Raw genomic sequence first — 24445 nt, 5'->3', positions numbered from 1 at the left:
TGCATCCTGGTTTTCCAAGATTGATTTTTGTTCAAGTTATCACCAAATGACGGTTAGAGAAGAGGATACGCAAAATATGGCCTTCTGAACTCGTTATAGTCATTACGAGTTCGTGGTGATGCCCTTCGGGCTCACCAATGCTCCAGTTGCATTCATGGATCTCATGAATCGCGTATGCAGACCCATATTGGATTGGTCAGTGATTGTGTTTATTGATGACATCCTGGTCTACTCCAAGACCCAAGAGCAACATGAAGAGTATCCGAGGTAGGTATTAGAGACTCTGAGGAGCGAGAGATTGTATGTGAAGTTCTCTAAGTGTGAGTTCTGGTTGCATAAGGCGTAGTTTTTGGGGCACCTTGTCAACCAGAATGATATTCTGGTCGATCCGGCCAAGGTATAGACGGTGATGAGGTGAGAAGTTCCGAGGTCTCCATATGAGATTTGGAGTTTCCTTAGATTGGTGGGTTACTATCGGAGATTCATTTAGTATTTCTCCAAGATAGCAGTTCCTTTGACCATGTTGATGAAGAAGATTGTTGCTTTTCGCTGGGGGCCTAAGCAACATACAACTTTTGAGACTCTGAGACAGAGATTGTGTGAGGGGAAATTCTAACCTTACCAAAGGGCATTGAGGATGTTGCAGTATATTATGACGCATCGATCACAAGTTTATGTGCAGTGATGATGTAGCGGGTCATGTGATCACTTATGCTTCGAGGCAGATGAAGGATCATGATGTGAATTACGATACACACGATTTGGAGTTGGGGGTTGTGATGTTCATCCTCAAGATTTGGTGACATTACCTTTATGGGGTCTGATGTACTATCTACACGAATCACAAAAGCCTGAGGTGTTTGATGGATCAGTTGAATCTAAATATGAAGCAATATAGATGGTTGGATATGGTGAAGGATTATGATTGTGAGATCCTTTATCACCTGGGGAAGGCCAATGCTCTCAGCTGCAAGGTGGTTGCAACTTCGGTCAGGGATGTATGTTTGAGAATGACAATAATCACCCTATTCTTAAAGTAGATTCGAGTGGCTCAGGTAGAGGCTATGAAGGAAGAACACCAGAAGAGTGAGTGTATAGTGGGTCATGTGGCTTCCTTTGATTATGATAGTCAATGGGTTATTGACCCTTCATCGGAGGGTGTGGGTTCCATATTGGGGTGATGCACGTCAGGTTTTAATGGAGGACACGTACAAGTTGAGATTCTCTATTTATCCATGAGCAACAAAGATTTATAGGGATCTCTGGATCAACTATTGGTGGTCATGCATGAAGCAAGATGTGGCCCGATATGTGGGGAGGTGCTTGACTTGCAGGAAAGTCAAGACTGAAAATCAGCGACCTCACAACAAAATAGATCTATTGGGAGTTCATGTTTGGAAATAGGAAGAGATTACGATGCATTTCATCACAAAGTTACCACAAACGACGCTTAGAGTGGATTCGATATGGGTCATCGTAGGTCGATTGACCAAGAGCGCACATTTCATTCCGATTCAGGAGAGTATTTCGGCGGAGAAGCTGGTCGATATCTACATTCGGGAGGTGGTGGCATGATATGGGGTGCCGATTTCTATGGTCTCTGATAGGGATGTCCGGTTTACTTCCAAGTTCTAGAAGAGGTTCCATGAGGAGTTGGGTACTCATCTGCATTTCAACATGTTTTTTCACTCACAGAATGACAGTTAGAATAAGCGGACTATCCAAACTTTGGAAGATATGTTGGGTGCATGTGTTCTAGATTTTGGCGGTAGTTGGGATACATATCTTCATTTGGTGGAATTTTCGTATAACAATAGTTATCACGCCAACATTGATCGACCCCTTTTTGAGATGCTTTATGTGAGGAAGTGTAGGATCCCGATATATTAGGGAGAGGTCGGTCAACGGGTCATGGGGAGTATCGAAGTGGTACTCAAGACGATGAAATTGATTCAACAGGTTTGTGTCAAACTTCAGACAACACATAGTCGACAAAAGGAGCTACACATACAGACGTCAATCAAACTTAGAATTTCAGGTTGGAGATATGGTACTCCTGAAGGTTTCACCTTGGAAATGTGTCATTTGATTTAGGAAGCAGGGTAACCTAGGCCCTAAGTATATTGGTCCTTTCAAGGTCTTACCCCAGGTGGGTAGGGTGACATATCGTTTGGATCTACTGGAGGAGCTTAGTCAGATCATAACACTTTTCACGTCTCTCAGCTACAGATATGTTTTTTATGATTCCGCAGTGGTTCTATTAGAGGATATTCAGGTGAAAGACCGCCTGAATTATATAGAGAGACCAGTGGCGATCCTTGACAGGAGGATGAAGACTCTACACAACAAGGTGGTGGATCTGGTGAAGGTGCAATGGCAGCACCAAAAGGGTTCTGAATGGACGTGGGAGCCTAAGGACGATATGAGAGAGCATTACCCGAAGTTATTTGTGGCAGTAGTCTTCGAGGACGAAGTCTAATTCAACTGGGGAAGAACTATAACACCCGATTCAAGGTACTGTTCATTTTTTACCCTTAACATGTAAATAATTTGCAAATTTGGTCCCAAATGTGTAAAGTGTAACTTTTAGGAGAGCGTGCGTACACTAGGCGTACTCCTAGTATGTTGGGTGTACGTTATCTAGGGAAAAGCCCTAAATTTTAGGGGTTGGACCCTATTTAAACAACATTATGACCCATCATCCTCTTATTTCCCCAACCTCCATTACCCTTTTAGCCTCACTTTGAAACCATAACCTCTCTAGAGAAGATTTGACCTCTTTGTGTGTGTGTTTTAGTGTGTGTTGATAAACCGTGAGGAAGAAGAGTCTTGAAAAAGGAGCTTTGATCAAGGTAGAGCTTGTAGATCCAGATTCCACTCATGATTTTCAGCTTCATTGAGGTATAAATCTTGGAACTTGCTCATTGTGATTAGATCTATTTATTATGGAGTTTGTTCACTTTTTAGCCCCATGAATGAGATATAGTAGGATTCTTCCACTCCAAAAGTTATGAGTTGCTTCCCTTGATGTTTTTGAGGCCCCTGGTCCATGAAGTTAGCATCTTGTTGGTTGAGGTTCAACCATGTATATGTTTATGTCCATTTGGTGAAAGTAGGATGCTAAATCTAGGGTTTGAGTTCATTTGAGCCATGTAAAGGCTCCAAGTTAATAACTTTATGTGATAAGACATTCCACAAGGTCTGGTTATGTGATAGAACATTTGGTTTTAAGCATTAAGTGCTTAATGACAAAAACAAAATGGGTGTGTACCTCGTGCATACACAAGCATATGCTATGCATACGCGTCTGGATCCCTATCTCCGTGTAGCACCCTAGTACGTCGGGTGTACTAGGGGTACGTTTAGCGTACTCGACCAATGAGGTTATGTGGTTTGGGCCATATTTAGACTATTAGGGTTTTAGGCTTTGTAGGGCCACCAACCTTTCTGAATTTGGGTCATTGTTAGGCTTTGGGCCTTCTTAGATCTGGGCCCATATGGGCTTTAGGCATCCTTTAAGAATTGGGCCACTACTGGGCTTTTAATGCTATTGAGTTTGGGCCTCGGTTATTGAGCCAAGTAAGGAAAGGGTAAAATGGTCTTTTACCCTGGGTGTTAGACTAATGAACTAGATTGCTGGTTATGGTTTATGACCCAATTATTAATTGGGGGTTTATTTTATTGGTTAGTGAGGGGATTCTCCAATTCAGCAGCCCGATCATCTATTTGATTGACATCAGACTAATGTGAGTTTGCTTACTAGACTGTAGGACATTAGGATATGTTGTGTGCTTGTAGTCTTTGTGACTCCTGTTGTATATGTTGTGTTTTGGATGATTATGAACACATTATGAATTCCCTTTTGGATTTGATAAACACGATTGGTTGATGTTTTATTTAATATAAAAACAAAATTTTTCATTTTGAATTTTGGGACGTTACATCATATGGACTTTAATGGAGTTTCCCTATTAAAAAACCTATATATATATATATATATATATATATATATATATATATATATATATATATATCATACATATTTATAAAACTAACATTTTTTCTTGAATCTTATGCATTTGAAACCCCCATTCTTTTTTCCTTTCACCACATTCATTTGAAACTCCCATGACTTTTCAATTTCTTTATAATAATAATTATAATTTGGTAGTTAGGTTAAATAAATATTAAATCTAAAGTGTATTCATATATAAACTAAATTTCAATATTAAAATAATATATTTAATTCTACTTATAAAATTATGTTTTTTTAACTTTTAACATATTATACTTAATTTATTAGTTTTAATATATTGTTGGATGTAAACCATTATCATTTTAAAGGTATAATTTTTGAACAATTTGTATAAAATACTTAAATTGTTAATTAAAATATAACATTATAGGCTCAACTTAAATATAAATTTTATTTAACTTAAACAACCCAAAGATTATTTTATAAATGATTAAAAGTGATAAATTGTAGTGTCTTTCTAATAATGATTGTAAGTTAATTAATAATGTTAAATAAATATCAAATCTAAAGTGTAATCATAAATAGACTAAATTTTAATTTTAAAATAATATCTTTACTTCTATTTATAAAGTTATGCCTTTAAATTTTAACATATTATACTTAATTTATTAGATTTAAAATGTTGTTTCATGTAAACCTTTATCAGTTTAAAACTACAATTTTTGAACAGTTTGGACAAAATACTTAAATTGTTAATTTAAATATAACATTACAGTGTCAACTTAAATATAAATTTCAGTTCCACTAAAAAAACCAAACAATATTTTGTAAATAGTTAAAAGTGATAAATTATAGTATAATGCAAAAAACTAAATTGTAATATCAGTTTAACTAAAATAATTCCTAAATATATTTATATAATCGTTAAAAAATTTTAAATAGGTAACTTATAATAACAATAGTTAAAAATAACTATATATAAATGATTATATTGTTACCTTTAAAATCAAAAAATAATGTTTGATGTTTAATATAATTATAATGATAGAAAATAAAACATTAAGCAAATATATTTTAAAAAATTAGTTAAAAATAACAACTATAAATAACATTAAACCATATATAATATTTAATTTTATTGATATGTAACTCGCGAGTAGAAATCATTCAAACGATTGACATTATGACGTTATAATAGATTTATATATTATCATATAATTCAAAATAGTCCATATATTATATCAAATTAATATACGAATTATTATATCAAATTTAACAACAACATTAGTGTTATATTTTAATATATATATATATATATATATATATATATATATATATATATATATTTGTAAAAACTTCAACTATATAGGTGTTTCTGCGCATTACAATGTCAACTCAAATATAAATTTCAGTTTCATTTAAAAAAACTAAAGAATATTTTGTAAATAGTTAAAAGTGATAAATTGTAGTGATAAAAGCAAAAACTAAATTGTAATTTCAATTTAACTAAAATATTTTTTAAATATATTTTTATAATCGTTAAAAGTTTCCAAATAAGTAGTTTAAAATAACTTACAATAACAATAATTAAAAACAACTCTATATAAATGATTATATTGTTAGCTTTAAAATAAAAAAACAATGTTTGATGTTTTAAATAATTATAATGATATAAATTAAAACATTAAGCAAATAAATTTTAAAAAATTAATTAACAATAAAAACAACTATAAATAACATCAAATCATATATTATATTTAATTTTATTTATGTGTAACTCGCGGGTAGAAGTCATTCAAACGATTGAGATTATGAAATTATAATAAATGTATATATTATCATATAATTCAAACTAATCAATATATTATATCAATTTAGTATATTACAAATTATTGTATCAAATTTAACAACAACGTTATTGTTATATTCAAAAAATCATATATTTGTAAAGATTTCAACTATATAGCTATTTCTGTGCAACGCGCGGGCATTCGCCTAGTGTGTTTATATATATATATATATATATATATATATATATATATATATATATATATATATATATATATATATATATATATATATATATATATATATATATATATATATATATATATATATCATGCCGAAGGATATATAGCTACAACCATTTTCAAAATTAACTTAATGATGCCGATCAATGAATTGACATGTTAAGGTTAGGTTAATCCAATATTCACTACTAGAGAATACTTGTGAATTTGGCTCTCATGAAACATATTCACGACCTCAACAAATATTTACCAACAATGTCGTTAGTCTTATTTTATGGATGTTTTGTTCTAACTAATTGTTATTTATGAACTAAAAATGCAATATAGGACACAATAATATTGATTAAAATCATACAAAGCATACTAATTCATAACTTATCTTGAAAATATTTAAATTTATAAATTAAAATAAGCTACCAAGCGTAATAAAGTCGAATGTATACTATATCACCACCATGCTTGGCACGAGGCTTGGTCATTGTTAAAATCTGAAACAAAATGATTTTAATAGTGACATATTACTTTTTATTGTAGTCATTTTAGTGAACGACTAAAAATATGGATGACCAAAATACTGGATTGATTGGAACCGAAATTGAAACAATATGAACACCGAATATGTAAAGCAGTTTGGTTCTCGGTTCCTTATATTCCTAAAAACCAGTTTTGATTTTTGCAGGGTTCGAGTATTTGGTTATCGTTTTTTTCAGGTTTAGAACTGAAATTTGAGGGGCCACTTGACCATATTCCGACCCTCATAACCTTTTCGTTCGAGGTCGGAATAAGTTGATTTTTTTTCAACATTTAGCTCTCTGTTTTGGCTACACATTAGGTTAAAGAACCAACTTAATTGATTAACAATTGACCGAGTCATACATACCTAAACATGGGTTGTCGGACTATTTATTTCAATCAACTTTAAACAACCTTTAATTTTTATATGAGTTCCCAATAAACTATTTTTTTTTAACAACCTTCAATTTTTATATGAGTTCCCAATAAACTATTTTTTTTTTCTATAACTTAGTTATCTATAGCTAGCTACGTTTTAGGATCAAGAACCACTTTAATTGGTTAAAAAATAAACCAATTACACCACCCTATATTAGGAGCCGTTGAAGTTGGTTTTTTATAAATACTTATTTATTTAGGCTCACAAACCACCTTAGTTCAGTTATATATCGGGGATCGAACCAATATCGTATCATCATAAGTTGGTTTGGTTTTTGATTTTTTGATTTTATTTTTCAGTTTTGGAAGTGATCGCATCCTATTCTATAATGATGTATATAATATCATATATATTTAATTTGAAAATATTATCGTTTAACGAGCCCAACGGTATCCGGTGTTGATTTTTGAGGTTGAAGGTTCAAATCCGTAAGTGAAATTAAGAATGGTTTAGAAGTAATGTAGATTTGCCGTAATTTTTTTTTTTAAGAAAAATAATACCAAAATAGACATTATCGTTTAATGGTAAGTAAGATCATTCTTGTGCCAAAGTAAACCGTTTCTTTGCCGGATCTACAATCAACTTTTAGGCGCATAAAGGAATTAGAGGGGCAACTTCGAGTGTCCAAAGGCAGTTGACATCTGCCCCAAAACACTAAAAGTATCATATAATTGTACACTAATAAAACTCTCCCGTATCAGATTCATTTTTGGATCGAGAGAGAGAGAAACCACGCGGCATGAATTTACAGAGGCCAGATCTGAAGATCTAGCCCTACATATCTCAAATTTAGCATTCATCAATCGCTAGATTTAAAGTTTTAGTAGTAGGAAGGAATAATCATGGAATTGTTTAAGAATTTACCGGAGATGGATCTGATGCGCTCGGAGAAGATGACGTTCGTCCAGTTAATCATTCCGGTTGAATCCGCTCACCGCGCCATATCCTATCTTGGCGAACTCGGTTTACTCCAGTTCCGTGACGTATGCTTTCGATCCAACTTTATTTATATATGTATGTGAATATTTGTATGTTTGCATTTATGTTCATGGTTCCTGAATTGCTGATATCCGTATTTCTGGTTTTGATCTTGGTTATTATAGAGAATCCTCTGTAGATTTTGTCATCCATTCCCATTCGTAGTAGTAGTTTGTTGTTTTGAATAGTTAATGCTCCATCCAAGTTAAAGTTTCAAATCTAGTTGTTGCCGAATGCTAATTTGGTGTAAAACTAAGAATGAATGTAACTCGAACATTAATCTAGCTGTAGCTATTAAAATTTACACTAGTGGTCCTATGAACTTGCATGTTGAAGGTAATTTGGCATCACAGGTCCAACCTTGTAATAGGTTGTAAAAAGGTAAATGCACCTGTGACCGCTCTAACAACTAGCCTCAAAACCGCCATGATAGGTAAATCACAATGTCCAAGAGCAAGGGCAAGCATGGTGACCTTATTTATGGATTCTCATCTCCTTACTGGTAGGGCAAGCATGTTGGGATTATCATATGTTATAGACTCATGGTGTCCTAGTCTCCTAGAAGGTTTAAAGATCCCATCCCCTTTTCCATTAGTTTAAGCATAGAGTAACAAAATGTTTGAGACTATTGTTATGATATAGAGGGATGTGCTAGAGTGATGTGGATTGCACATAGACTATTGTTAAAGCAGAAGTTCCCCCCTCCTATGTAGATGCCCTTTGAAATGCTTACAATGGGTGGCAGAAGACATAATTAGTGAAACAAGTTCTTTATGTCAGTTAGTGGTGATGGCCTGTGTCTTTAACTCTTTGAATAAAAATTGTCTAAATAATCCCTACGAGTGGGTTAAGAATGTCGAGACTCGAGATAATGGCTATTGCTTGTGAAATGGAGTTGTGTGAAGCTCATTGTAACTGTTAAATGTTAGTGTGTTCTTTCACTTTTCATCTAATTCTGTATATTTGGTCTTGGGCTTTACAAGTCTTGTTTTATTAAGTCCTTGAGATCAAAGTACATCCAAATATCAATGTCCTTTTATTCGTTTAGTTTCTTTTTCTTTTACACTTCATGCAAGTTGCTAATCTACTGCTTTTGATTCTTATTGATAGTTAAATGAAGATAAAAGCCCATTTCAAAGAACATTTGTTAATCAGGTAATTGTTATATCATATTCATAGCTCATATCACTCATTAATCAGGTGATATTTATATCATCTTCTGTTTGCTTTTGTATCTGTTGTGCCATGATTGATAGGTAAAAAGATGTGCTGAGATGTCAAGAAAGCTTCGCTTCTTTAAAGATCAGATACACAAGGCTGGTTTACTATCTTCTGCTCTTCCAACAATGCAACCAGATGTGGACTTGGAGGCATTGGAGGTCTGTACTTATCTCCTTGTTTTACTCACCAGTCACCAACTAAAAAAAAACAAAAGAAACTCTTATCTAGCCTGGCTTTTAGTATAAACATGAACTTATTATTATATTTTCATTTTTTATCACAGATACAACTTGCTGAACATGAACATGAACTTATTGAGATGAATGCCAACAGTGAGAAACTACAACAGACATATAATGAGCTGCTGGAGTTCAAAATGGTGCTGCAGAAGGTGAGTTGCACATAAATGTTTGTTTCTCACTTTTTTGTGATAGAAAATGTCATATAAATGGCTATAGTATGTTTTTGTTCTTGTTTTATCTCATCTTAATCTCATTTGTTGTTAGATGTGGAATAAAGGTACATCTTATAAAGTATCCCTTTTACCTTCTTTTTTGACCATTTTAAGTTTACAAAAGCTTCCGACATTGTGGTAAATGGTATCTAGTACATGTGGCCATCATGCTCATCAACATAAATTATTCACACTCGATCAACATCTTTAATTTGTAATTATTTTTCGAGAGTAAATTACAAAAATGGTCTCTGCGATTTCTGAATTTTTCCGTGTGTAGTCCAAAATTGAAACTTTTTCCAATTTTGGTCCTTATTTTAACGTTTCATTTCGATTTTGGTCCATGGAACCTTGAAATAAGGACCAAAAAGAGAAAGTCCTAGGTACCAAAATAGATATGAAACCTTGAAATAAGGACCCAAGTTGAAAAAGGTTTCAATTTTGCGACTAAAATGGTAAAAGCCAGGAAGCACAGGGACTATTCTTGTAATTAACTCAAATTTTCTATTCTAGATTTCTGATTAGTAGAATATTTAGCATATCCTAATTCCTAAAATCATAATTCTGAATACCATCATGATTTGTTCAGGCAGGAGATTTCCTTCTCTCAGGTAAAAGTTATGAAACTGCAGATGGCAGAGAACTAGAAGAAAATGTATATGCCAGTGACTATCCAGATTCAGTCTCATTACTTGAACAGGTAAAAACTTGGCATGTTTTTCCTTTTTTTAACACTCCCTTTTATATTATTAAAAAACTAAAAAACTTGTAAAATTCCACACAGGCAACACAATCAGGAGCCTCAAACTTATCAGGTCTTAGATTTATAAGTGGCATTATCCCAAAATCCAAGGTTTTATTATTCGAGAGAATGTTGTTTCGTGCAACAAGGGGAAATTTGCTTTTCAATCAAGCAACTGCAGATGACCTCATCATGGATCCTGTAACATCTGAAATGGTTTGTTAAGATGCCCTCATAATTTCCATTCATTATTATTATTTTTTTAAAATTCAATGAATTTACTTTATAAGCTTCTTTGCAGGTTGAGAAAACTGTATTTGTAGTTTTCTTTTCTGGAGAGCAGGCAAAGACAAAAATCCTCAAAATCTGTGAAGCATTTGGTGCAAGTTGCTACCCCGTTCCAGAGGACATAACAAAGCAGACTCAAATAACCCAAGAGGTGTGTCTTCAAATCAAAATGGGTATTAGACTATTAGTATATTACCTTAGTTTAAATAATTTCATTTTTTTTTTTTTTTTTTTTAAATTTTCTTTAAAGGAGTTCAAAATTGTTTTCTGAACTTATCCTATTACAGGTTCTATCAAGGCTTTCTGAGTTGGAAACCACTTTAGATGTTGGAATTCGACACAGGAATGCTGCTCTTCATTCCATTGGGTTTCGCTTAATAGTATGGATGAACATGGTAAGGTGTGCTTATTTGTGGCTTCATGTATTAAAATTATCATACATTGAGAATGATGTTATTTCTGTTTTTCTAAATACTGTGTTGTATATTTTATGTGATAACATTCTAGGTTAAAAGAGAGAAAGCTGTGTTTGATACTTTGAACATGTTAAACTTTGATGTTACAAAAAAGTGTCTAGTTGGAGAGGGATGGTGCCCGATATTTGCTAAACCCCAGGTACTTACTTTGCTTTAAGTTTATTACTTGAGCATGTATGAATTATGAATGATAACCATTTAGATATATATTAAATTTTCCTTTTTCAAACTTATTTAATGCTTCCATTTTGTTGTATTGTATTAGATTCAGGAGGCACTGCAACGTGCAACATTTGATAGCAACTCACAAGTGGGCATCATATTTCATGTAATGGATGCTGTGGAGTCACCTCCAACATATTTCAGAACTAACAGTTTTACAAATGCATATCAAGAAATTGTTGATGCCTATGGGTAAGCAATATATATATATATATATATATTATATTTAAGTATTTTATAAATCATATTTCCTTTCTAGGAAATATGAACTAAACACTATGATAGTAGTGTTTGGCACGAGGGAATTGGAAAAGGAATGTAATGACTCATTCCATTCCATCCAACCTAAACATTTTATAATTACAATATTAATTAAGTTAATGATATCGAAATTCTATTGATTGCAGTGTTGCTAAATACCAAGAAGCAAATCCAGCAGTTTATACTGTAATTACTTTTCCATTTCTTTTTGCTGTCATGTTTGGGGATTGGGGACATGGAATATGCTTATTGATAGGTGCATTAGTTCTCATAGCACGTGAAGGAAAGCTTAGTACTCAGGTGCAACACAGTCTCTAAAAAAGAAAATCCTGATTTTATTTTCTTATAAATAAATTCACACTACTCTTATTAACATTATATATATTTCTGGCAGAAACTTGGGAGCTTCATGGAGATGTTATTTGGTGGTCGTTATGTACTTCTCTTAATGTCAATTTTTTCCATCTACTGTGGTCTAATTTACAACGAATTCTTTTCTGTTCCTTATCATATATTTGGTGCATCCGCATATAGATGCCGTGACCCCTCATGCAGGTATTTTTATTATTTGATTTTCTTTAAAAAAAAAAAAACTTTTGCCAGCTGGCACTAAACAATCATTTTTCTGTTTCCACTTTCCATCAACAGCGATGCATATACAGTTGGTTTAATCAAATATCGCGATGCATATCCATTTGGTGTGGATCCTAGCTGGCGTGGGAGTCGTTCAGAGTTACCCTTTTTAAACTCTCTCAAAATGAAAATGTCTATTTTGCTTGGAATTGCTCAGATGAATCTTGGAATCATGTTGAGTTATTTCAATTCGATTTTCTTCAACAATTCATTGGATATAAGGTATATACTGTATGTTTCATACTTATATTTTACTTAAAATGTTTATAGATGAATTAATTTGTGGACCTTATTTTCAGGTACCAGTTTATCCCACAGATGATATTTTTAAACAGCCTTTTTGGGTATCTTTCACTTCTGATTATCATAAAATGGTGCACGGGTTCTCAAGCGGATCTTTATCATGTCATGATTTATATGTTCTTGAGTCCCTTTGATGATCTTGGTGAAAATGAGTTGTTTTGGGGACAAAGGCCTCTTCAGGTATCATCTATTTATTGTTTCTCTCTCTATCTTTGATTCCGTAGAATATAAGGCCAGGGTGTGTTTGGTTTGATTTTTATGATTAAATTCCGTTCATTTTGCAGATCCTATTGTTGTTTTCAGCTCTTGTTGCTGTTCCATGGATGCTTTTCCCCAAACCTTTCATTCTAAAGAGACTTCATGCTGAGGTACTACCCATACCCAAAACACTTTATTAAAACTTCAAATACTATTTCTATTTCCATATATTCTTATTTGTATTTTATTTTGTATTTTAGCGATTCCAAGGTCGTGCATACGGGATTCTTAGATCATCCGAGGGAGACACCGATTCCGAACCTGGTTCTGCAAGACAACGCCACGAAGAGGAATTCAATTTTAGTGAAGTTTTTGTACATCAAATGATACATTCCATTGAATTTGTACTTGGTTCTGTTTCCAATACTGCTTCATACCTTCGATTATGGGCTTTAAGGTACACACCATTCACATTCATTATAATTTTATTTATTCTTTACTGTATTTTAGCTTATACTTTATGTTTTTTTTTTCATTACAGCTTAGCTCACTCAGAATTATCCACTGTATTCTATGAGAAAGTTCTCCTCCTTGCTTGGGGGTAAGCCGATTCTTTCTAGAACCCTTTTTGAAATTTTGAGTAAATTACATTTTTGGTCCCTGATTTTTTCAGTTTTGGTCCTACAAAGTTTCTCTTGCAAATTTTGGTCCTTATTTGTAACATTTTTGTTCCTGTTCAAAGTAAATTGACTATATTTTTGGACCAAATTTGCAAGAAATCAGCCATGCTCAGAGGACTATAATAATTGTTTTACTTGAAGCATGGACCAAAAATATTTACAAGGACCAAAATTGCAAGAGAAATTTCTTTTCGAGCAAAGTTGCCAAATTCGCTATACCCAGGGACCAAATATGTAATTATATTTCTGATCCCTGCTGGTTTTTTACATTTTTGGTTCTTGTACTAAATAAAATGACTTTTTTGCTCCAAAATTGCGAAAATCAGTTATACTCCAGGACCAAAAATGTTATAAAAACCTCAAATAAGGACCAAGATTGCAAGTGAAAACTTTTTGGGACCAAAAACTGCAAATACGGATACAACCAGGGACCCAAAAATGTAATTTGCTCTGGAATGAGTGAATTACATTTTTGGTCCCTTGAGTTTAACTGAAAATTTCAATTTTGGTGTTACAAAGTTGGTCCTTATTTGAGGTTTTCGTAGCGTTTTTGGCCCTCGTTCCAAGTGAAAAGACTATTTTTGGACAAAAGCTGCAAAAATAGCCATACCCGAGGACTTAAAATAATCATTGTACTGGAACATGAACTAAAAATGTTACAAGAACCTCAAATGAGGACCAAAATTGCACAAATCAGTTATACCCAAATGAGGACCAAAATTTTGGATTTAGTCATTGATTAAGAATTAATTAAATATGGATTTTTAGGTATGATAATTTTATAATCCGAATGGTGGGGCTAGCGGTGTTTGCTTTTGCAACTGCATTTATACTGTTAATGATGGAGACACTAAGTGCTTTCCTTCATGCATTGAGGCTACACTGGGTGGAATTTCAAAACAAGTTCTATCAAGGCGATGGTTATAAATTCAAACCTTTCTCATTTGCTGCTGTATTAGCTGATGATGAAGATTAGTACTAGTCCTAGTAAAATGACAGTTTTCTCCTCACCTTTTCTGGGGAACAAGTACACGTTTTCCCAAAATCAGAGTCTTTTTTTTTTACCCACCCACACAGGCGTAAAAAGGGTAACAACAACCTTAAAACACAGAATTTTTGGGTAGTTAGATATGTTTTTATTTTTACTTTTTATTTTACCCATGTGCAGCTTTTCAGTTAACATAGCATTGTAGAAACCCTGCTTGCACAAATATGGTTTATATTACAATGTAGGTGCTGTAAAGAGGGGATGTTATATCATATTATCAGATTCGCGTATTCTGTAGATTTGCAATCTATACATTTTTCTATTATGGTGTTTACTCAGTAGTATAATGAACAAAATTTACACAAATTACTACTCTTAGTCTAATGAGTTGTTTCTTTTTGACTTAACGAGTAACCACTTAATGTGGACAACAATATATATGGTTGTTTCTTTTTTGACTTATTTTGGACAATATGATTTAATGAATTAAACCCAAAAAATTCGGCTTAATATATCTTTAACTCTTTGTTGTATTTCTTCCTTTATATTACAACCAGATGTCAAAATTGATGAATATTAATAATATTAATATTTTTTAAAGTAAAATATAATTATTTGTTTGTCATTTTACTTGTGCATAACTTGATACGAAAAAAAGGGAATAGTCTCTCAATGTTTATATATTTTTTTAACATGTGTGTTGGTGCATGTCTAATATTTTAATGAAATACCAAGTTTTATACTCAAAACGTTTCTAGTTCTAATGACTTTAATGTATATGATTGTCAAACTTGTCGTATTATCTATATTAAATGTCAAAATACCAAAAACATCTATAACAAAAACTTTAGGCTTGATGCTTGAATGATGGAACTTTATGCCAAATATCAACAATTTGTATATAGAGATTTCCACATGAGATTGAAATATTCACTTAGTGTGTTGAAGATTGATTAAAAAAGGGTTAATGATCTATGAGGGTAACAAACTTTGGTTTTTGTCTATATTTAGGTAATTATGTTTTTTCATACACATTTGATAAGTAAGCTTGTTTGATCTGTTCAAAATAAGATAATATTATTGGCAATTATCGGTGATATTACTATGTTATAAATAAGTCAAAAAAGTCAAATAAGTTTATTGGTCATGTGTACAAAATACCTAAATAAGGATACAAACCAAAGTTCGTTACCCATTTTGATAATATTAGGTTCGTTATGCTAAGTGCAAATAGGTATAAGACCTATTGATGTGACATGAAATTGAGTCTTGGTGTCAGATACAAATCGCAAATTTGGAGTAGGTGCTGTTAATGAGTTCTGGATTTGATTCCTAGCTGTCATTAAAGAACAAAACTGCTAAAATTGCACCAGAGACTATGCCTAGAAATAAGCTCTGACGATCAAGTAAGATCGACGTGTGTGAAGAGATGGTTTCTCTTGGATGGAGAGATCCATCTTTGTGGGAAGAGTATGCATACAATGGAGGCTCATGTTTGAGAATGAGAGATCCTCCATGGAGGATGAGATGTTCTATCTATAGAGCTAGGTTAATGGACAATTAGGTTAGGCACTGAGCCAACCCAGTTCACCCGAGCTAGTAAGGGACTAGATATGCCAGTGTGCGACCATGCAATGTTGTTATTTGTTAGGCGGTGTTACCACCCATATTTTAGATATCTGATCCAAATTCGACACCAAGACCCAATTCAATGTCACATCAGTGAGTTATATGACTATTTGCATTTAAGATAAAGAACATAATATTAGAAAAATGGTTAACGAACTTTGATTTTTGTTCATATTTAGGTAACCGTTTTTTTTCGTTATATATGTTTGATTAGTAAACTTGTTTGACGTAATTCAGTAATGTTACCGATGATTACTAATAATATTGCCCTATTTTAGTCATATCAAACATATACGGAAAAACTATTATTATATAAATATAGATAAAAATCAAAATTAGGTCATTAACCTCTAAAAAAAGGTCCCAATTAACCGGAGTTGATTTAAATTTGACATTAGATGGTGCTTATACACGATAATTTAAAAAAATCAGCATCAAATGAACTTTACACACATAACATGATGGAGACGTATATGGAATTTTATACACACAGGAGTTTAATTCCTAGAGACTAGAGATCTTGAGAACACGAGGGGTGAATCGGAAAGGGGATGCATCACGAGATGCCATTTACTCTAACTGTTGCGCAGGAATTAGCCACTGTAGAAAAACCTCAAGAAACCTCGATTATCGATCGGTTATCATCACACCATCATCTGTTGCGCAACTGAAGCTATAATGGAGAGTAGCGTATATGATAGGAATAGGGATCCTTCGCAACATGAGATTCTGGAGGTTTTTAAGAGAGAAATCGGTTTCAATCCTCCCAGAAACTTCTGTCGCCGAATCTCTGCTTCCGAGGTTCGTTTTCCCCCAGATATATATTTACGATTGTGAAATTAATGGGGAGTTTTATATCGAAATCATGAAATTGGTTAGGAGTTTTATCTTCAAATTGTATTTACAGTCTATTTCAGCTCAAGTTTTACAAATTTTAAATTGATTGTACGTTCTATTTACTTTGCGAGTTAAGTATTGATGTAATGCTAGATTCTTATTTTGATGAAGGATCGAAAGTCTGTTCGCAAATCAAAACTATTGATTACATCATAAGCAACCATTCTAATCGATTTAACTGATAGATGGTTAAAGTATACGTTAATCTGCTTCCCCCATTTTAACCTAAGTTATGATTCCACCATCGAATCAAATCATCAACCAACAATTACAAGATATTCACTTTATGACCACATGAGTCTTCTATGTCCTTGAATTAACCTTAGATTATGATTATTGTTGCAGGCTCTTGTAAAGAGAATTGATCTTGCTGGTAAACTAAATGGGCATGAAGGTTGTGTAAACACAATAGAGTTCAACCATTGTGGTGACCACCTTGTGTCAGGTTCTGATGACAGACGAGTTATGTTCTGGAATGTAGCAACTAAATCCTTAGTCCTTTCATATGCTTCTGGTCATGTAGACAACATATTTCAAGCTAGAATCATGCCTTTCACTGATGACAGAACCATAGTTACTTCTGCTGCTGATGGACAGGTTACTTGTTTCATAGATTATGTCCTTTACATTATAATGTTTATGAAACTTACTTAGTTTATCACTTAGTTTCAAATATATACATTCATTCAAATTTCAAAACATAACTTATATTTTCAGGTAAGACTTGGTCAAATAGCAGAGAATGGACATGTCCAAACGAAAAAATTAGGTAAACACCATGGACGAGTTCACAAGCTTGCAGTTGAGCCTGGAAGTCCCCACATATTTTACAGCTGTGGTGAAGATGGATTAGTTCAGCATGTAAGTTTTATAATTACCATTTTACCCTTACATTCCAAAAGTATAATTTGTTTTACAAATATTTTGTAGTTTGATTTGCGAAGTAATTCCTCCACAAAGCTTTTCTGTTGCACCCCATTCACAGAACTCAACCACAGCCACTCTTCCTCAAACACCATAAGATTAAACTCAATCATAATCGACCCAAGAAACCCTAATTTTTTCTCCATAGGAGGTTCAGATAAATACGCACGTCTATACGACATCAGAAACTTTGACCAACCAGTCAACACGTTTTGCCCAAAACATCTTACAGAAACACACGATGTCCACATCACTGGAATGTCATATTCCAACACAAGTGAGCTTCTTATCTCCTACAATGATGAACTCATTTATCTTTTTCCAAAAAACAACGGGGGTTTAGGACCAAATCCCTTGAATGTGATGAATTCGGATGATTTGGATGATCCACAAGTGTATTGTGGACATAGGAATTCATTGACAGTTAAAGGGGTTAGTTTTTTTGGGCCGAATTGTGAGTATGTTATGAGTGGATCGGATTGTGGGCATATTTTTATTTGGAAGAAAAAAGGAGGTAGACTTGTTAGGGTAATGGAAGGTGATAGGCGTATAGTGAATCAAGTTGAGCCTCATCCTAGTATCCCTGTTCTTGCTTCATCTGGTTTGGAAAAGAATATAAAGCTTTGGGTTCCTGTTTCTGATGACATTCTTCCCCTTCCTCATGATTTACAAGAGGTATGATCTTTTAAAACCTTTTTTGAGTCAAACCGACTACAGTCTCAGTCCGATGCATGCCAAACACAAAACATTGTTTGAGTCGGACTGTCTGACAAATTGTCTGAGTTAGTAGACTCTCTGACGCAAACTGTCTTAATTAGTAGACCCTCTGAGTTAGTAGAATGTTTGACTCAGACTATCAGACCATCTGACTCTGTCTGACTCAGACTGAGTTAGTAGACTGTCTGACTGTCTGAGTTAGTAGACTGTCAATCTGATTGTTTGACTTAGATTGTCTGAGTTAGTAGACTGTCTATCTCAAACTGTTAGACTGTTTGACTTAGATTGTCTGACTGTTTGATTCAAATTGTCTGAGTTAGTAGACTGTTTGATTGATTGTTTGACTTTTTCTGAGTTAGTAGACTGTCTGACTTAGATTGTTAGACTGTTTGACTCAGATTGTCTGACTGTTTGACTCAGATTGTCTGACTGACTGTTTGACTTTGTCTGAGTTAGTAGACTGTCTGACTCGGATTAGTAGACCGTCTTATTGACTGTCTCAGACAGTCTGACTCAGACTAGACTAGTCAGACAGTCTGACTTAGATTATGTCAGATGCCAAATGGAGTATAGTGTGTTCATTTAATGTTTGTGGTTATTTTTTTATGGATTGTATAGATTGTGGAGTCAAACAGGCGAGGGAGGGAAGATCATTCACGGGTTACACTGACGCCCGATGTGATAATGCATGTTTTGCGGCTTCATAGAAGGCAAGCATTGGCTTACATAGAAAGAAGACGAAATAGAGATGAACTTGGAAGTGATGATGAGGAAGAAGATGAAGGTGATGGTTATGTCATGGGGTTTTCTGATGCTGATGCCTCCTTAGATGATGGAAATTCAACCGAGTGTAATATTGTTTGATGTTATAATTAATATCTTGTTTTTGTATTTTGTTTTATGATAAGTTTGTTGTGTATGCATGATTTGTTGAATAAATGGTGTAAGTAGTTGTGGTGTATCATGTACGTATATAAATGAGGTGAATTTAAAAGTACAATTCTATCTTAGTTTACTTTTTTAGTTATTAACAATTTTTATTACAAATTGATTTCATATCTTGGCATACAAGGTTTTCAAACTCTAATCTTATTAAGAGTTATTTTAGGGCTAATCAATGATGAAATAGGCAAGTTGGAGCTTGATTAACTTGTTAATGTTACATTCTAATCTTATTTTTAAATCAAAAATTCATGTTAACAGATGCCTGACTATTACACATTTTATGACAAATGGAACATAAAAGGGCATTCTTCAAAACAAGTATGCATTCAAAACACGTGACCATAAGAAAATCTCATATATTTACAAAACATATGACAGTTCTATTAATTTATTGATTCATGTCAATGATTCATTATTTTCTGGTTTCGACATAACCAAAGCCACTACATTACTTTTAAAAACAATACATTGTCTTATAAAAATCATATAAAACTCATGTTATCGGAATGAACTGATGCAAACTTCTATAAAAATCTAATATAATGATCTACAACCTCCATGTTTTAAGTTTTTCAAAAAATCAGAACCAAAATCATCAGGGATCGAAATTAGGTTCTAAACCATTAAAAATTGTGTTTTCTAGAAAACAAAGTTGTTTTCCGATAAACTAAAGCTATTTTCTAGTAAACTAAAGTTGTTTTCAAGTGAACAAAAGTTTTTTTTTTTTTTTTTTTTTTTGAAGCTGATTTTAGAAAATCGAAGTTGTTTTTAATAAACCAATGTTGTTTCTCATAAACGGAAACTGTTTTTTTCCCCGAAAAATTGAAGTTGTTTTTAGAAAATTAGAGTTGTTAAATTAAAGCCGTTAAAATTGAGTTGTTTTAAGGAAAAAAATACTAAGACTGCAAGGTATGAACCTGTTGTGGGGTGTTAAGGCTAATGTGGCCACAATTCAACGACACAAAGCCAAGCCTCACCCGTTAAGTTATCCTGTTGCCACTAAAATGAGTTGTAATGTGCTATATTAAAAATTGGAATGGTCAAAACTACTGTTTTCGAACGGTTAAAAGATTTTTTTTTTACTTATTACTCTTTATATATAAATACACACATATATATGCACAATATTTTTCCTACATCACTCTTTTCTTTCTCCCATTTATTTACAAAAATCAATCTAATTTTCAACAAAATTTAGGGAGCAAAACTTGAACACCCATCCACTAAACATAAACACAACTACTCTGATGAGGTTCACTTAACATGAGAGCTACATGAACCTCCTCAACACTCAAAACTCACAACAAATACGATTTCAAGGAAACTATTTTAATCTCACCTTACCCCAAATGCAATTTCCTACATCACCTTACATGCAACAAAACCCAAACCTACAAAAAAAAACCTTTTCAATACTTTTTCTTTCATGACTCAAACAACCACCCAACAACCACCCACACAACCATCGCAAGATACGGTTGCTGAAAGCAACCAGGAGGTAGTAGGAGAGGCAGAGGGAAATGGAAAAGGAAACGAAAAGCGATCGCGGAAAGTGAAGAACCTCAACTATGGTGGAGCAGAGGGAAATGGAAAAGGAAAGGAAAAGCGATCGCGGAAAGTGAAGAACCTCAACTATGGTGGACACTGGATGGGGAGTACGCTTTGATAGTTGCATGGTGCGGTACTTCAAAAAATGAACTTATAGGAAATGATATGAGGAAAATTGATTTTTGGGAAAGCGTGCTCGAAAGATTTCACATAGTAAGTGAACTCCAATTAGTCGTAGGTGCACCATATTTAATAGGATCAACAACAAGCTTGTTTCGCAAAAACAAAGTGGTGCCAACGATTTCGGTTTGTTCAAAGCAACGAGAGAGCAATATTGCATCGAAATGGGTCATGTTTTCAAGTATGAAAAAATATGAGAGATTGTGAGAAAGATCAAAAATGGATTAAAACTCCAACATCGTTGGAGGTACAATCAAAGAGGTCCTGCAATTCGAGTTCCTTAGACGTTTTTGACGAACAAACTAATATTGACCTCAACGTTGACACCAATAAACGCAACTTTGATTATGTTGTAGGCCTTCTACGTAAGCTACTTTCCGAATGGAGAATTCGCCATTTGTGATCATTCCATATCCTTTGATTTCCCCGGTAGCGTTATTTCCAAACTTTACTCGACTGCCATCCTTTAACGATATGAATTATCTTAGTTCTTTTCTCCTTCCAGTCATGTGACATGCACATCCGTTGTCGATATACCATTATGAATCATACTGTTCGTCACGCATTACCTACAAAATTTAGAGAGATTTAGGAACCCAAACCATCTTGGGTCCTTGTGACTTGTGAGCATTTCTTGAGAACAGGAAAAATCTTAGTCTTATCAACCCAAAAGGATCTTTTTATCAAAACACTATTCTTCTCTTTTATTATTTTGAAAACTTCCATTTTATTATCACAAAGATTAATTTCAACAACATTTTATTTTTTGTTGATTAAATTCTTTGTGTTTCTTAGCCATCCTTTTCGCGAATGCATTTTCCTCCCTTTTCAAGTTTGCCTTGTATTCCTTGAGATAAATCTCCGGTTCCGAAACAACTTTACTTTTGCCCTTAACATCTTTTGATGTGTTGACAGATTTTGAAGACTGTGTTTTCGGAGGACCATTGGATTTCGGCTTTTCAATTGGTTTAGAAACTTGTGGTTTTAAAACATTTGGTTTGGAAAAACGTTTTGATTTTGGTTTTTGAATTGGAGAAGAATTCGTATTTTGACTTGAAAATCTTTATGAATTAACAGAATTTTGATTGGAATTCTTATTTTTCCAAAAACTCTTTCTTTCTTGTAAGTTTTTCCTATATCTAGCATTTAATTGTCTTTTCTTAGCAATAAGCTCTTCAGCTAACTTATGAATGATAAATTTAGGTTTCTCTTTTCTGACTGGCGTTTCGTGTTGTTCAAAAGAGGTTTCACTGGGAACATCCTTCGTGCCACTTGGCCCTCCTTGATCGTAATAAAGGTTTACACGATTCAGTGGTTCCGAAACGTACTCCCCTTTTGTTTTCCTGGAGGTCATTTCAGAAAGACCTTTTGTTTCGTCTGCGTTGTCTACTGGCCCGAACCAGAATTATTCATCACAACCATCAACATTATCATTATTTACAAGGGATGTTGGTTCAATAGTATCATTTTTGTTCAGTCCAGTTTTTATAAAAACTTGATTCAGAACTGTTTGCACTTTCGGAAAAACCATGGCCTTTTCATTTAAAACTTTAGAGCCTTTATTTTCAACAATACGAATGAATTCGATGGAATTTTCAGAAATCAAATTTTTCTTAGGCTCATCGGTATTTTGAACAAAAGTAGAACAATCTATTTCATCCTATACAAAAATTTCACTCATATGGCTTTCATCAAATTCAGAAACGTTTTTGGTATCAAAAGTATTTTCTGAATTTAATTTATTGCATAATGAGTCAAATTTTTGCATAGTATCAGATTTGATTTGTTCTTTATCCTTATCATTCAACATTTGTTTCAGCATATTCTTATGGTCTTTGGACTTAATGTATTCTTCGATTTTTTGATGTCCAATTCTGTATGAGTCAGAAACTTCATCAGAAGAAACAATGGATTCGCACTTATAATTGTAACGCCCCATTTCTGGTATGTAATTTAAATAAGTATTTTCATTTCTTAAGGGGTACTCGACGAGTTTATAGCCCGACTCGTCGAGTAGAGACGGGATGTTCACGCGATTTAGGTTGGCTATTCGGCGAGTCCATATGTTGGGACTCGGCGAGTCTGCCTGTCTGGATGAAGCCCTAGTTTCAAGGGTTTGCACCCTATTTAAACACATTTATGCGCCCCAAACCATCCTCCATCACTCTTAGAGCATCCTTTACCAAACCCTAGCCTCCCTTTAAGCTTTTTGGTGTATTTCTCATCTTGTGAAGGATTTTTGGTGCATTTTGAAGTTAGAAGAAGAAGAAAGAAGAGATGTTCTCAAGAGGAGCAAAGGAGATCTGAGTTCTTGTGTCATAATTCCAGCCTCCATTAAGGTATAAAGCTCGAATTTTGGCTTGTCATCATATAGATCTTCTTAAAAGCTTGCTAGTGTTGCTTCTTTTGCCATTTTCTAAACATTGAGGTTGTTTTATAGGAAGTTAAGATGAATGGGTTTCAGATCTAAGCATTTATGGACTCCTTGAGCTCAAGGTTGCCACCTTTATTAAGCTAAACACCCATTCCAAACCTAGATCTCCTCTTTTAGCTTCTTATTGGGCATTTTAGCTTCTTATGTGCATGCATGAATGTAAAGTTAGAAACTTTACGTGTGAAATCAGTCCTAGGAACCCAGATCTATGTATTAGATGCATTGGAATCAAGCAAAATCGACTGTATAGTAATGACATGCTTAGGACTCGACGAGTCAAGTCGCGAGTCCTCGTTTTTCCCCGATTTGAGAGTTTAGGGTGAATTAGTGAGTGGGGAAGGGACTCGGTGAGTTAGAGTCAGATCTAGTGATGGAGGGACTCGGCGAGTCTACGCCTTGACTTAGCGAGTCCGGTCAACTGAAAGTTGACTTTGACCTGAGAGTTGACTTTGACTAGGGGTAAAATAGTCATTTTACCCTAAAGGCATTTATCAGTACCTGATCTAGTCTTGTTGGGATTTGTAGTCGGGGAGTTCCGGAGCAGCAGTCAGCCAGTTTTAGAGTCAGTATCTCAGCAACCAACATTACGAGGTGAGTTTTCCTTCCAGTAGGAACGGGTCTACAACCACAATGCCGGCCCGTTTAATTAGCAGTAGTTCCGGACTTCGGTCCGATGCAGTAGTTCAGTGTGGTGTGCTTGATGTCTTTATGATTCAAGCATGTCTTTGTGTTATGTGTTCCGGACTTCGGTCCAATGCAGTATGCAGTA

At 33.9% G+C, this 24445-nt stretch overlaps 2 protein-coding genes across 2 annotated transcripts; both read left to right on the top strand.

Annotated features, from left to right (window-relative positions):
* Positions 1–7563: 7563 nt before the first annotated feature.
* Positions 7564–14727, top strand: LOC145000221 (V-type proton ATPase subunit a1-like). The gene is made up of 18 exons (XM_078959415.1): positions 7564–7941; positions 9047–9091; positions 9193–9315; positions 9441–9548; positions 10201–10311; positions 10396–10569; positions 10655–10792; positions 10929–11036; positions 11149–11256; positions 11383–11531; positions 11747–11900; positions 11995–12155; positions 12249–12455; positions 12533–12716; positions 12821–12904; positions 12995–13191; positions 13276–13335; positions 14183–14727. Exons 1-18 carry the CDS (start codon positions 7801–7803, stop codon positions 14388–14390), a joined length of 2460 nt encoding a protein of 819 aa, XP_078815541.1. The 5' UTR covers positions 7564–7800; the 3' UTR covers positions 14391–14727.
* A 1749-nt stretch (positions 14728–16476) lies between these two features.
* LOC145000901 (Transducin/WD40 repeat-like superfamily protein) lies at positions 16477–19579 on the top strand. Its single transcript, XM_078960204.1, has 5 exons — positions 16477–16832; positions 17274–17525; positions 17646–17789; positions 17859–18527; positions 19188–19579. The coding sequence occupies exons 1-5, from the start codon at positions 16710–16712 to the stop codon at positions 19431–19433; spliced, it is 1434 nt and encodes a 477-aa protein (XP_078816330.1). The 5' UTR covers positions 16477–16709; the 3' UTR covers positions 19434–19579.
* Positions 19580–24445: the final 4866 nt, after the last annotated feature.

Source organism: Lactuca saligna, chromosome 6, assembly GCF_052625555.1.
Source record: "Lactuca saligna cultivar CGN05327 chromosome 6, ASM5262555v1, whole genome shotgun sequence".
In the NCBI taxonomy this organism is placed as follows: Eukaryota; Viridiplantae; Streptophyta; class Magnoliopsida; order Asterales; family Asteraceae; genus Lactuca; species Lactuca saligna.
Note: the sequence above shows the minus strand (reverse complement) of the source record. Positions and strands in the feature narration are given on the sequence as shown.